Source organism: Lampetra fluviatilis, chromosome 26, assembly GCF_964198595.1.
Source record: "Lampetra fluviatilis chromosome 26, kcLamFluv1.1, whole genome shotgun sequence".
Lineage (NCBI taxonomy): Eukaryota > Metazoa > Chordata > Hyperoartia > Petromyzontiformes > Petromyzontidae > Lampetra > Lampetra fluviatilis.
In genome coordinates, this window is record NC_136300.1 from 9,058,080 (window position 1) to 9,071,986 (window position 13,907).

Consider the following 13,907-nt stretch of genomic DNA (forward strand, 5'->3'; position numbering starts at 1 on the left):
TTGAGCAGTAAATCACTTCAGCTATAATTGTATAAAGTATGTCACATTCACGAACTGCCTTCTAACTTTTAAATAACACAAATGGCATATAAATCTTGCATACATCGACGTGCGGCGGCTGTTTTCTGCGCGCTACCACGCAGAGCAACATCACTGCTGAGTGCGGTCGGTTGGCCGTGCGGTTGTGCAGGTGGCGCTTTATTCCCGCCGAGAGCTGGGCATCAGGAAGACGTCAAACGTTCTGCTGGCCCTGGCGGCGCAGCTGCCCCCCTGCCGCCCCCACCTCGTGCGCTACTTCTCCGCGGCGGTCGTGCTGCCTTCCGATTGGCTGGATGTGGCCACCACCTACAAGGTGCGCCGCTCCCCACGGCTCTGTGGTCATCACAACAATGCACCCAGCCCACCCGCCCGCTCACACTCACTGACTCACCCGCTCACTCACAAATGCATACTCACTCACGCTCTCTCTCACTGACTCACCCGCTCACAAGAGACAACGAAAAAAGATCCCCTGTATAGCCTTAACAGACTGTAGGGGCAAGTGCTGTTAGCGAGCACCTATGAAGGCCAGAACGGTACACGAGGGGGTGGGTGGCCAGCACCACGCCTGACCGCCTTTGTCTCCCCAGTGGCAATGTTTACACATCGCACCAGGTACTCATTTGAGGCTGAGTCGACCTAGGGGAGGCCCAGGACACCGGTTCAGATAATCGTCACTGGTGTTAGCCGTGAGCGGGAATCGAACCCGGGTCGCCAGGTTCATAGTGCAGCGCGCTAACCGCTACACTACCGCTCCCCACACTCACACGTGCACACACTCACTCCCGAACTCGCCCTCTCCCTCACTCACTCGCCACACTCCAGGTGACAACACTTCTCTCTCTGCTACTTCCGTGCGCACCTCTCCTCTTTGGAATTCCCTCCCATCGTCTCTTTCCCCCCAAACTCTTACAAACATAACCTAACTCAATGCAGGACACGTGTTAAATCTTATCTATTACAGCTTTGCAAGTGGCTGCTTGTTGCTAGCCGTTTGATGTTGTGACCTTTGGGCTTGTGTTGAGCACCAAAATAATAATCCACATTTACATAATGTAACCTCGCAGTGCTCTCGGCAATCACCGTTGTCTCGGTAAAAACCACGACACTGCAGTCGCCCTCAAACGGCACAGCCACTCAGGATGACCACCGAACCCCACGGCACCGTTCGCCTTGGCCCCTACTCGAGAGCCACGTTTGTGGGCATGGTTTCGATTAGTTTATCTCTCCTTGAGCCGATGCTCTCTGTGACCCGCTCGCAACGTGACGTGCACCGCCATCAGATTTGCTACATTTAATGATTGAGGATTTTGTTTCTGTGCGCCAAACCTGTGCAATAGGGCATTTGCGTGTGCACGATTCTGGTCGCCGCGTGTGCCATGTCCCCGTCTGCCTTGTCGCATCGTGGGCTCTGCGTTCTCGCTGCGTGGTGACGCGCGTGGCAGTCGCTGTTGGGCACGCGGGAGCGCCTGTCACTGCCGGCGTGCCTGCGCCGTGCGCTGGTGGAGAAGTTCCCCGCGTTTAACGAGCATCAGCTTGCCAAGTACAACAAGGAAGGACAGAAGCAGGGCTTGCGCAAGGAGGCTCCACCGGGAGAGGTGAGCGGTTCCCCCCCTCTCTGGCAGGGGGGCTGTGGATTTGCATCTCTTCACCGGAATCAGCGGTCCTCACACGAATCTTTACCGCATGGAAGCCCCAGTTAAAATGGGTTTTTACATTCATGGCACATGCACCATTCGTGTACGAAGCAATTGTTTGCAAAGCCACGTAGGTTGTATGATGTGTTGAGCTTTACAAAGCAAGACTGATAGTCAAGTAAATGTTATTATTGTGGTGCCTTTCTGGCACATCTTTCAGCCAAAGCGCCATCATCGCATTAATACTCAGATATAAACGTAGGCCATTCTTTACAGTTTATAATATAAAAATAAAAGCAAGTTGTGTCTATATTTTTGCATGCAAGTCCAAAAGAGCTGTGTTGTTGAGTTTGACTTTGAATGTAGCGATGGAGTCGAGTGTACGTAATTGCTATGAGGAGCTTGTTCCAGAGGCTGTGGTGCTGCAAATTAGAAAGATCTGTCCAACTGCGTGGTTTGTGTGTTTGGTTGTTGGTGGTCAGGCAAAGTGATCTGCATGAGGTTTCTGCTGTAAGTTACAGGAGCTTGGTTGTGTATTGCTGTGTATGTTAACAGGGAGCTGATGATGATGCTGCTGCAGTGGATGTGGCGTTATTCATGTCCCGTAGTACATAGTCTGTTTGCCGTATTTGGGCCTTTGGATGCAGAGGGTTGCGTGTGGCGATGTGACGAGATAAGCCACTGCATGACAATTGTTGGAGTGTTTTTTGACAGGAAGGGTCGGTCGGACACAGGCCAAAGCCAGAGGGGCAATGCTAGACGGAGCGAATGAGACAAAAACATTATTGATTCTTGAGTCGCATGCTGACCCTTCTGACTGCGACGAATTGTGGAGTCGTGTGGAGGGTGGTTTGCTGCATATGCCTCGTGTTTAAAGTCACTTTTACGTAGTATAACACGTAGGCTTTCAGTTTAACACCTAGGCTTTCGCGACCAATATCCATAATCGAGGCTTTCACGACCAATAACCCAACTGGTAATGGATATCCATTGCAATTTGTATGCATACACTCACCCCCCCTCCCCCGGCCTTTAAATCTGATTGGCTCAAGTGACGACATCACATTTATCCCTCTATTTAAGACAGACGCAGAAGGATTTCTCTACAACTCTGGCTGTCGCCTGATGATGCTGGTTGTAATTACTGGCGAAACGTCATACTCGAATTGTAAATGTTGTGGGTTTACTCTCCAACACACCGGTGTGCTGTAGCAGTAATGAATTGGCATGTTCTGTTTACGTGATAAGCCTTACTAATTGGCTGTGTCGGGTGGTGGCGGATTTAGCGACATTTATAAATTATGCGATCTAACCCAAAAACCTTTTTGTGGATCACTTTTATATTTGCAAATATGGTTCGAGGTTGTGGCGGGGGGGACAGCTCCTCTGTCTGCCACTCTGACACCTGCATCCGTCGCTCTGCGTGCGCTCGGTGTCTCGCTGGACGCAATGTGTGCTTTAGGCGGAGAAGCGCTACAAGTATTCGTTGAAATACATGATTCGTAACCTGCACATCTCCAAGCCGGTGCATTCCGTCATGAGCCTGCTGGGAAAGAGGTGGGTTGTGTGTATGTATGTTGAACTTCTTTTGCACTGTACGTAGCAAACCACGCTGATCAGAGCGACGGGTTAGGGCCAGTTGACTTCTCTTGCTGCGGTTCAGACACAGTCAGAGAGGGTTGTCTGTCAGGGCATTGCACTTCATGCCATTGCCTTAGAGTCAGTGCTTTTTATTGCAATTCAACCATTAAACAACTGGCATTACATAAGGTCAGTTCCTTTTTGTTTTTGTTCCAAACCACTGTGTATTTGTCACTCCAGATAGTGTCTTCTTGCTGGCCTACACAGGAGTGCGACACTTTGTGAATACCTCGTGGTTTCCTTAGAGATAATATACTCCTAGTTCTTTCGGTAAAGTCACGTAGGTAAAAAATGAAATTTAAATTAATAAAAATAAAATAAAAATCACGACGTTTCGGAGGCAACACAAGTCTCCGTCATCAGGTGGAACCGTCACAGCCAGATTTGCTGCATCAAATCTAGAATTCCTTAGAAAGCACAAACTGGTATGCCGAACCTCACCACCTCCACAGAGTCCATCGCCGCATTGGCACAATGCCAAGAGACCCTGAGAACTGTTGAAATACATTTCAGAAACGTCGTGTTATTGGACTGTTGCGTTCCGTTGCTCTGACGCACCGCCCTGTCCGGGTCTGACCCGGACAGGGCGGCACCCCTGGGGGCATCGGAGTCTCGCGAGGTTCGTGGGAACTGAGAGCGCCGTGGCCACGTGTGGGCAGATACCCGGGCGACCTGGCGACGTTCGCCCGCTCGGGGTTGCCGGGACCGTTTGACTCGCGCCGCGCCGGCACGCGGATGAAGCTCGCCGTCCCGGAGACCTGGGAGACGCAGGTGTCTCTGCGGGGAAACCGAGCGGAGGTCTGGGAGGAGCTCATCGGTGGGAGCTGCACGACGGGCACGCGCGCTTGCTACGAAGCCACTTTGTACTTCTGGGGGGTTTTTTCCCCCAAAACAATATTTCACGTGTAAAATATATCGCGACGAGACATCGTGTTTGAATCACGGTGGCGATTGATACGTACATAGAAAATGTGCAACGGCATAGCAAACGCATTCACAAATACAGCCACAGACAAAGATCCCCCTGCAGCCATTATCAGACTGTTGGGGCGAGCGCTGTTAGCGCACAAACACGGCGCACTAGGGCACGTGGGCGAGGGTGGCCAGCACCATGCCCGGCCGCTCTAGTCTCCACAATGCTGATGTTTACACACTGCACCCGGTACTGATTTAAATGGGAGGCCCAGGACTGATCCGGATATTTTCGTGCAAGTGGGGTAGCACTCAATCCCTTTCACACATGGAAACAAATTTTCGATGAATCCTCTTGCCGTACCACCGTGGCCTGTCGAGCCAGGCGATGGCGACCTCCACGCTCACGGGTAGGGAGGGAGTCCCAAGCGATTGTGCGAGCCACCAGCCCCGGCCGCCTCCACGGTGCTGCTGGGTTACAGTGCTCGGGCAGCGGAGCCGTCAGCGCCCGGCTTCCCACGACCGCCCTGACTCGGCGCTCGCCGCGCCCTGTTTCCGTAGATCACAAGAAGCTGCCCTTCATGGCCATGCTGCGGAATCTGAGCAACCTCATCTGTGCCGGGATAAGCCCCGCACACCACGCCGTCATCCTGCGCACGCTCACAAGCAAGGTAGAGAGCGGAGTTGTCTCGGGGTGTCGGTGGCGCTCCCCGGCGAACCCCGGTCAGGGGCCCCCGAGTACAGAACGGCTTGTGCAGTTTTGGAAATGTCGAAAGCTATTCTCTTCTTGCGTATGGAGACATGTTTCAGGAGCTAAAGGTCAAGGTCTGCTGGCGACAAGAGGACTTCAAGAAAGAGATTGTGTGTGTGTGTGTGTAGCGCGGTAGTGTAGCGGTTAGCGCGCTGCGCTATGAACCCAGTGACCCGGGTTCGATTCCCGCTCACGGCCAATACCGGTGACGATTATCTGAACCGATCTTGGGCCTCCCCTAGGTCGACTCAGCCTTAAATGAGTACCTGGTGTGGTGTGTAAACATCGCCACTGGGGAGACAAAGGCGGTCGGGCGTGGTGCTGGCCACCCACCCCCTCGTGTACTGTTCCAGCCTTCATAGGTGCTCGCTAACAGCACTTGCCCCTACAGTCTGTTAAGGCTATACGGGGGATCTTTGTCTTTGTGTAGCGCGCTGCGCCACGAACCCACCGACCTGAATTTGATTCCCACTCCCAGCCAAAACCACCGCTTATGGCCAACACCAGTGACGAATATCTGAACTGGTCTTGGGCCTCCACTAGGTCGACTCAGCCTCAAATGAGTACCTGGTACGGTGTGCAAATATTGCCACAAGGTGTGGTGCTGGCCACCCACCTCGTGTGCCGTGCCGGCCTTCATAGGTGCTCGCTACAGCACTTGCCCCAAAAATCTGTTCAGGCTATACGGGGGATCTTTGTCTTTGTATGTGTGTGTGTCTGTATCTGCAGGATTCAGTGGTGCGCAGCAAACAGTTCCCCTTTCGGTTTTTCTCCGCCTACGAGGTCCTCTCCGAGTTGGAGGCCCGGATACAAAAAGGAGGTTTGTACGTGTGCACGTTGAACTTCTTTCACACCGTACGTAGCCAACCATGCTGATCGGAGGTGCAGGGGAAGGACAACAAGAACGAGGTTGGAGGGAGGCCGTTGTTGTTGTTGTTGGTTGAGCAAGGTTCCACTCCTGTGGCTCCGCATCCCGCTCGTCACCCAGTCGCGAGGGCTGCTGCTGCTGGTGGTGTTGGTGTTGCTGCTGCTGGTGGTGCTGCTGGTGGTGCTGCTGGTGGTGCTGCTGGTGGTGCTGCTGCTGGTGCTGCTGCTGGTGGTGGTGCTGCTGGTGGTGCTGCTGGTGGTGCTGCTGGTGGTGGTGCTGCTGGTGGTGCTGCTGCTGGTGGTGCTGCTGGTGGTGCTGCTGGTGGTGCTGCTGCTGGTGGTGCTGCTGGTGGTGCTGCTGGTGGTGCTGCTGCTGGTGGTGCTGCTGGTGGTGCTGCTGCTGGTGGTGCTGCTGGTGGTGCTGCTGCTGGTGGTGCTGCTGGTGGTGCTGCTGCTGCTGGTGGTGCTGCTGCTGGTGGTGCTGGTGGTGCTACTGCTGGTGGTGCTGCTGCTGGTGGTGCTGCTGGTGCTGCTGCTGGTGGTGGTGCTGGTGGTGCTGCTGCTGGTGGTGGTGCTGGTGGTGCTGCTGCTGGTGGTGGTGCTGGTGGTGCTGCTGGTGGTGGTGCTGCTGGTGCTGCTGGTGGTGGGGGTGCTGGTGGTGCTGCTGGTGGTGCTGCTGCTGGTGGTGCTGCTGGTGGTGCTGCTGGTGGTGGTGCTGCTGGTGCTGCTGCGGGTGGTGGTGCTGGTGGTGCTGCTGGTGGTGGTGCTGCTGGTGCTGCTGCTGGTGGTGGTGCTGGTGGTGCTGCTGGTGGTGGTGCTGCTGGTGCTGCTGCTGGTGGTGGTGCTGGTGGTGCTGCTGGTGGTGGTGCTGCTGGTGGTGGTGCTGCTGGTGCTGCTGGTGGTGGGGGTGCTGCTGGTGCTGCTGCTGGTGGTGCTGCTGGTGGTGCTGCTGGTGCTGCTGGTGGTGGTGGTGCTGCTGGTGGTGGTGCTGGTGGTGGTGCTGCTGGTGCTGCTGGTGGTGCTGCTGGTGCTGCTGGTGGGGGTGCTGCTGCTGGTGGTGGTGCTGGTGGTGCTGGTGGTGCTGCTGGTGGTGCTGCTGGTGCTGCTGGTGGTGCTGCTACTGGTGCTGGTGCTGCTGGTGCTGCTGCTGTGGTTGTTGTTTGCGATGTGGCTTCCAGACCCAGGGGGAGCTCCGGAGGGCAGCAGCCAGCTGAGAGTCACAGCGATAACACCCCACCAAACGCAGAGATGGAGCGTCAGATTCTGAAGAGAATTATAATTAATCTAGTGTTGTTTCACCATAAAAATATTACTGCAGGAAACATCACCATCACGTGGGGGCGGTCTTGGCACTGCAATTGTAAACTTGAGAAGAAATAGTTTTACAATGCTGCAAGTATGTCTGATGTAAACACATGTGTTGCTAATAATCGCCATTGTAATGATTGCAATAGCCACGTTCCTTTGCTGAATGAATCGTGAGACAATGAAAGCCTTTTCTGAGCTCATGGTCAGTTTAGTTTGAGGCTCACGGTAACAGCCTTGAGTGAATGCTGTGAGGTTCGGGTTGAACGCGTCAGACCATGACTGCGTGCACACCGTGGCTTTCGTTTCGCCAGAGGAGGACGTGCCAAGCTTGCGCGTGATGATGAAGAACGCCATTCTGAAGAAGTTACGGGGCAAGTCTCGAAGGAAGCCAGCCTCGGCCTCGTCCACGAGAGGAAAGTTCGACGCGGATCTGTACGCCGTTTGTAAGAGGGCACGGAAACGCCTCCTCAAAAAAAGGTAGGCACGGCGCTTGCACCCGACGGAGGAAAGCGCCGATGTCTCGTGCGCGCAGCTGCGGGAACACAAACACCGCCTCTGTTCTAGATTTGAAGGTTTCGTGACTGCAAGGATTTATACTCTTAGGTTTTTTTGGTAAAGTCACGTAGGTAAAAAATTTAATAAATGAAAGAAATAAATAAGAAAAAATTATAGAAATAAAATAATAAATCACGACGTTTCGGAGGCAACACGGAAGCTTGTGTTGCCTCCGAAACGTCGTGATTTATTATTTTATTTCTATAATTTTGTCTATTATAATCTATTATTTATTTATTTACCTACGTGACTTTACCGAAAGAACCTAAGAGTAGGCCTCTGTTGTCTCGCAGCCAGCATTGGACGTACGCACAGTCACGTGCCCGCCGACGTTGTGCGTACGTGTGGCTCGTGCCCCGCTGTGAGCGCGCACACGTGCGTGGCGACTCGTCGTCGTGGCCAGAGCCGAGAGTTAGGAAACAAAAGTCGCACGAGCGTGTTGAGATTCGTCACGCGACGGTGCCTCTTTTGCAAGGGCGACCTGGGAAACTGAAGACAGGTCGCTCCGTCTTTAACAAAGACAAAGAGCTACCGTGTAGCCTTAACAGACTGTCGGGGCAAGTGGTGTTAGCGAGCGCCTACGAAGGCCGGCACGACACACGAGAGGATGGATGGCCAGCACCGCATCCAGCCACTTTTGTCTCCCGAGTGGCCATGTTAGCATACTGTACCAGGTACTCATTTGAGGCTGAGTCGTCGACCTAGGGAAGGCCCAGGACCGGTTTAGATGATCGTGTTGGCTGTGAGCGGCAATCAAACTCGGGTGGCCAGGTTCGTAGCGCAGAGTGCTGACCACTGCACCACCGCTCTTCTTCAGGCATCTTTTGCAGCGCACAGATAAACAAATCCGTGCAAAAAACGCGTGGACGGTTACTCGCGCTTAGTCCATTGATTCCGTCTCGGCAGGGATTAATTCTTCAGCTCTTGACTGTATTTCGCCTTTCATGAGTAGCCATTTCCCTGATGCTGGCACGTCTCGTAACGATTCAACATCGCCGTCGTCCCACATTCGTTGTCGCCCCCTCCATCTACAAACTCCCTCGTCATCAACAACCGTGGCTTGCTGGCTTCGCGCGAGCATCTCCCGTTGCAATAAGGAACCCCGGATCCCGGATTCTTGCCCCTTTCAACTCCGCGGTAGCTGAAAGCATAAACCGGTGTGCCTAGAGAAGAAAGCTTCGTTTATTGTGAGGTCACAGCTATTACACGGTGCTCGGTGTGATACTTAGCTGCTGGGAAGATTGTTAGGTGTGTGTTGTTGTGCACACACTGGCTGCCGGGAGTTCTGTGTGTATCGTTGTGTGTTCTGTGTGTGTTGCTGTATGTGTTGCTGTATGTGTAGTGGTGGTGCGGACACGCGCCCGCAGTGAGAGATCACGGGGCGGCGCGGGGTGCGTGGTTGGGCACGCGATGTAGGCGTGGTGTTGACGCGCGCGCCGAGAGTGAGAGATTACGGGGCGGCGCGGGGTGCGTGGTTGTGCGCGCTGACACAAGGTGGGAAAGAGGATCGTGGGCAGCGCGCAGTGATTGGTCAACTGGGGTGGGTGCTCTCAGCGACGTCCGCATGAAGGACTATAAAGGGGGACGCGCGGGAGCACTCGGGGAGTTGTTAACCAGTCGAAGACTGAAGACGGAGTTCAGAGGTAGGCCCTGAGACCCCTAGTCCCGCTGTCCTTGTGAGGGCCGGGGCCCTGTGTGGCTCGGAGGCGAGACTGTGGGACCCGTGGTCTGACGTCCATGTGGACCGAGACTGTGGGACCCAGAGTCGAGACGGACACCCTGGCTGGGTGTGTTCCGAGAGGCTATGGGGCGTAAGAGCCCGTGTGGGTGATGCCGGGGGAACCCCGTGGGTTAAGGCTGGAGTTAGCCACCCGTGTAATATAAGCTGGTGTTAATAAAAGAGTGTGCTACCCGTAAGGTCGTCTCCCGCCAAGTTCCTACATTACAACTGGCGTCAGAAGTAAACCTGTCTTCAAAAGGATGGATACTAGGAAGACTACCCGTACCCACGAGCGAGATCGGGAAGACGACGGCGTACCGGAGCCACAAACCTCGGAAGGAGAGGACGAGGAGTTGCCGCCGATGCAGCACTTCGCGGCGATGGCCGACGCTCCGCTCGCCTCCGACACCAGCCTACAGGATGCACACTCCCGCCTGGCGGAGTTGCTGCTCGCCGCCGCTTCAATTTTGGCGGAAATCACCGTTTCAGCAGGCGGGAGGACGACTACGAGGTTGGAGGAGGGAGTGCGGCCGGAGGGATTCCGCCAGAATGCGCTTTGCGCCGAAAGTTTTGAAATTGGCGCCATTTTTGAGGGTCCACCATCGGTTGGCGGGAAGCGTGGACACCACGTGGTCGGAGACCTCCACTCTGTACAGCCCGCGTCATCGGCGCGCGCCAGAGCTCTCCACCATGCGCCTGCCGACGGAGCCGACATTTTCGTCAACCACAGCGGCGCACGGGAAAAGCATTCCTCGGAGGACGACGACCAGGTCTTCCAGCAACGACTGCCCGCGCTGACGGCGTTCAAGGCAGACGGGGGCGACTGGGGGGCCTTCCAACGAAGGTTCCTTGCACATCAAGAAATGTCGGGGTGGTCCGACACCACTGCCCTACGCGCGCTGCCAGCGACACTCGATGACGACGCGCTTGCGGCCTTCACATCCGCCCTAAGGTCATCCCGCTCAACGCTCTAGGCCGCGCTACATCTAATGGCTAAGGTGTTCGCACCGCCCTCGACCTGTCGCCACCAGTTCTACGAACGGCGCAAGATGGTTGGAGAATCTACGCTCGCCTATCGCACGGTGCTGCTCGCCCTGGCGGACGCTGCTTTTTTCCGCATGGACAAGGAGGGGAAGGACGCCATGGTGACAGAGCAGCTGCTGGCGTTGGCTCACGACCTGGGAGTCCCCATCAATACGGCGGACGAAATGGACATCTGCTCCTTGGGGATTGCTACAAGTATTCACGCACACGAGGTCCTCAAGCGCAAGCGGACGGTCGTCTGTGCATCGGCGGGGATCGCGGCACCTGCCGCCACGGTCGCCGAGCCTCAGACTGCTACGGCTCGGGAGGAGGCCTTCACCGTGTCGAGACCGGGGGAGTGGAGAGCGGGAGGTCGTTCGCCCACACGTTCGTCCCGCAAGCTGGAGCAACCAAAACCCACGACGTCCCTCGTCATGTGTTACAACTGCGGCCTTCGGGGTCACGTCGCGTCCGGGTGCCGGGCTCCGCGTCAGCGCGCCACGGGACCACGTCCGGACAACGACCAAGGCCCCAAGTCGTCCCAGCTAACCCCGGCAAGTCGCGGCACCCCACACGCTCGGTCCACATACACGGCACACTCGGGTCGCCGCTTCGCGGTGGGGGGACCCCGTATGGGTACCGGGGATTCGGTTCGGCGAGGGGAGTTCGTACACGGCCCGAAAGCAGTCGAATGGTCCGAATTGGCCCACAGGATAGTGGCTGCGTTGGCCGGGTCGTCCGTGGTAACGGGTTTTATTGATGGGGTTGAGGTCCGGGTGCTGGTGGACACGGATGCGTCAGCCACTATCATTTCGGACCTTATTTATAACATCCTTCCCGTCCAATGTCGACCCCTTTTGCCGGTGGACGTACCATTTTACGCGGCGAACGGGGGATCCTTGGGAATCATCGGACAGATTTGGGCGACTATTTGTATCAAATTGGCGGGTCCTATTTTTGTATCATCATCTCTGGCAGTTCCTTGTTTACTGGGTACGGACTATCTGGCTAAAATGCCCATTAAAATTCTCATCGATCAGGCCTGCATTGAGCTTCTATCGGGACGGCGGGTTGCATTTTTGACGAGTCCTACAAAAATACGCACGGTTTGTGCGATGGTTCAGGCGCTGGCAACTCAGACTGTACGGGTACCCCCGGGATCGCAAATGTTGGTACCCCTTCGATTGAGAAAACCCCTCGGGGTGGATGCGGCGGAACAAGGTGTTCTGTTGGGGCCGTCAAACAGAGCTGTTGGGGGTCTCGACTTAGCGGTAGCTCAGACCATGGTGCGGGCGGACAGTGAGCCGTTCGTTATGGTTCTGAATACGGGGTCGCGGCCAGCCGTAATTACACAGGGCACGATGCTGGCTCACGCGGCGCCGCTACCCGTCGATGAACAGCTCGTTGCACACGCGGATTCGGGCCTCGATACGCATCCTCCATTTGAGGAGGGGACAGAGTGGTTGGACTCGTTGTGTGCTGGGTCTAGTAACTTGTCTAGTGTGCAGTTGGGAGCGTTGAGGGGCTTGCTACTCAAATTCGCTGACGTGTTTAGCAGACACAAGTACGATATTGGCTGCACAGACCTGTTGCGCCACCACATAGCGACGGGTGACGCGGCCCCTATTCGGCAGAATCCCTTCCGGCTCAGCCCAGCCGAGAAGGAGCATGTGCAGTCGGCTGTTAATGACATGTTGGCGGCCGACATCATTTCGCCCTCTTCCAGTCCGTGGGGTGCTCCCATCGTCCTTGTTAAAAAACAGGACGGGTCCTTGCGGTTCTGTGTGGATTTCCGCCGCCTAAACAAAATCTCAATGGCCGACGCGTATCCACTCCCCAGGATGGATGAGTCGCTGGATGCCTTGGTGGGAGCACAGTTTTTTTCGACGCTTGACCTGCTTTCGGGATTTTGGCAATTGCCCCTCGATGACGAATCGAAACCAAAGACCGCTTTCCGGACACCAGGAGGCCTATTTGAATTCAATCGATTGCCCATGGGCTTACATTCCGCTCCCGCCACGTTCCAGAGGCTCATGGAATTGGTTTTGTCAGGACTCCAATGGGACACCTGTTTGATTTACCTCGATGATATCATCGTTTTCAGCCGGACTTTTGAGGAGCACCTCCAGCGACTGAGAGTGGTGTTCCTCAGGATGCGTTCCGCTAAATTAAAATTTAAACCGGCGAAATGTTACCTGCTTCGGGAATCGGTCAGGTACTTGGGGCATATCGTTGGCCGTTCAGGGATCTCTACAGACCCTGCTAAGACGCACTGCGTCAGCTCATGGCCAACGCCAACCTCAGTCACTGAAGTCCGCAGCTTCATAGGATTCGCCTCCTACTACCGCCGTTTTGTCGAACATTTTGCCACCATAGCCAGGCCCCTACACGCTTTGACGGCTAAAGGAGTAAGGTTTCACTGGGGGCCGGAAGAGGAGGCTGCGTTCTGCTCCCTTCGAGACGCCTTGGTGCGGGCTCCCCCCTTGTGTTACCCCGATTTCACGCAACCGTTCCTGCTTGACACGGATGCCAGTAACACGGGTATCGGGGGAGTGCTCTCACAGGTGGTCGGGGGGGTCGAACGGGTGGTCGCCTACGGTAGCAGAGTTTTGTCACCTGCGGAACAACGCTACTGTGTAACACGTCGTGAATTGCTAGCGATCGTTTTTTTTATACAGCAATTCAGGCCGTATCTCTACGGCCGTCATTTTACTGTTCGTACGGACCACACGGCTCTCCAATACGCTATGCGAGTGGCGCAACCCTCCGGCCAATTGTCCCGATGGCTGGAGGTCCTCCAAGACTACCAATTCACGACGATTTACCGTAAGGGATTGCGGCACTCGAATGCGGATGCCTTGTCGCGATTGCCGCCCCGCTCGGAATGCGCATGTCTTCTGGGATCGGCGCGGTGTAAACCCCCTGTCGCCGTCCCCGCGGAAGTTTTGCTCGCCGCCACTGACGCTCCGGGGGTCGACGCGCCCGCCGCTCCCACGGGGAGGGACTCGTTACTAGCGTTGCCTCTTATCGAGTGGGGCCGTCTCCAAATGGCCGACAGCTCCCTACTCACGCTGCGTCGGAAGGCTGACGCTCCCGGGGGGGGGGAGACGCGGGTCGGTTCTTGGGTGGTCAGACAGGGCCTCCTGATGAAGTGGGACAACATGTCTCGGCGTCATGCGCTCGTTGTGCCATTTGCTATGCGGGGTTGGGTCGTTCTGGCTGCTCACGAACGACTCATGCATTTGGGATTTCACAAAACGCTCGCCCTAATCCAACGGGACTATTATTGGCCGGGTATGGGCAACGACGTGGCAAACATCCTTAAGGGATGTGTGGGGTGCGCCCAAAGGAAACCGCCACCAATAGCGGCTAATCCACCGCTACAATCCATTCAGGTTTCGCGCACGAACGAACTGGTTGCGCTCGACATCTTGGGGCCCTTTCCCGCTACACC

General features: G+C 55.7%; 1 protein-coding gene across 3 annotated transcripts in view; it reads left to right on the plus strand.

Moving 5' to 3' along the window:
* Nucleotides 1-13,907, plus strand: part of TEP1 (telomerase associated protein 1) — a 61,974-nt gene that overhangs the window by 6,319 nt on the left and 41,748 nt on the right. For all 3 annotated transcript variants that reach the window (XM_078868689.1, XM_078868687.1, XM_078868690.1), the window contains exons 5-11: nucleotides 191-352; nucleotides 1,485-1,637; nucleotides 3,139-3,233; nucleotides 3,977-4,134; nucleotides 4,791-4,900; nucleotides 5,710-5,800; nucleotides 7,467-7,632. In XM_078868689.1, coding sequence (XP_078724815.1) covers nucleotides 191-352; nucleotides 1,485-1,637; nucleotides 3,139-3,233; nucleotides 3,977-4,134; nucleotides 4,791-4,900; nucleotides 5,710-5,800; nucleotides 7,467-7,632 — 935 coding nt within the window. The remainder of the gene's footprint in view (nucleotides 1-190; nucleotides 353-1,484; nucleotides 1,638-3,138; nucleotides 3,234-3,976; nucleotides 4,135-4,790; nucleotides 4,901-5,709; nucleotides 5,801-7,466; nucleotides 7,633-13,907) is intronic.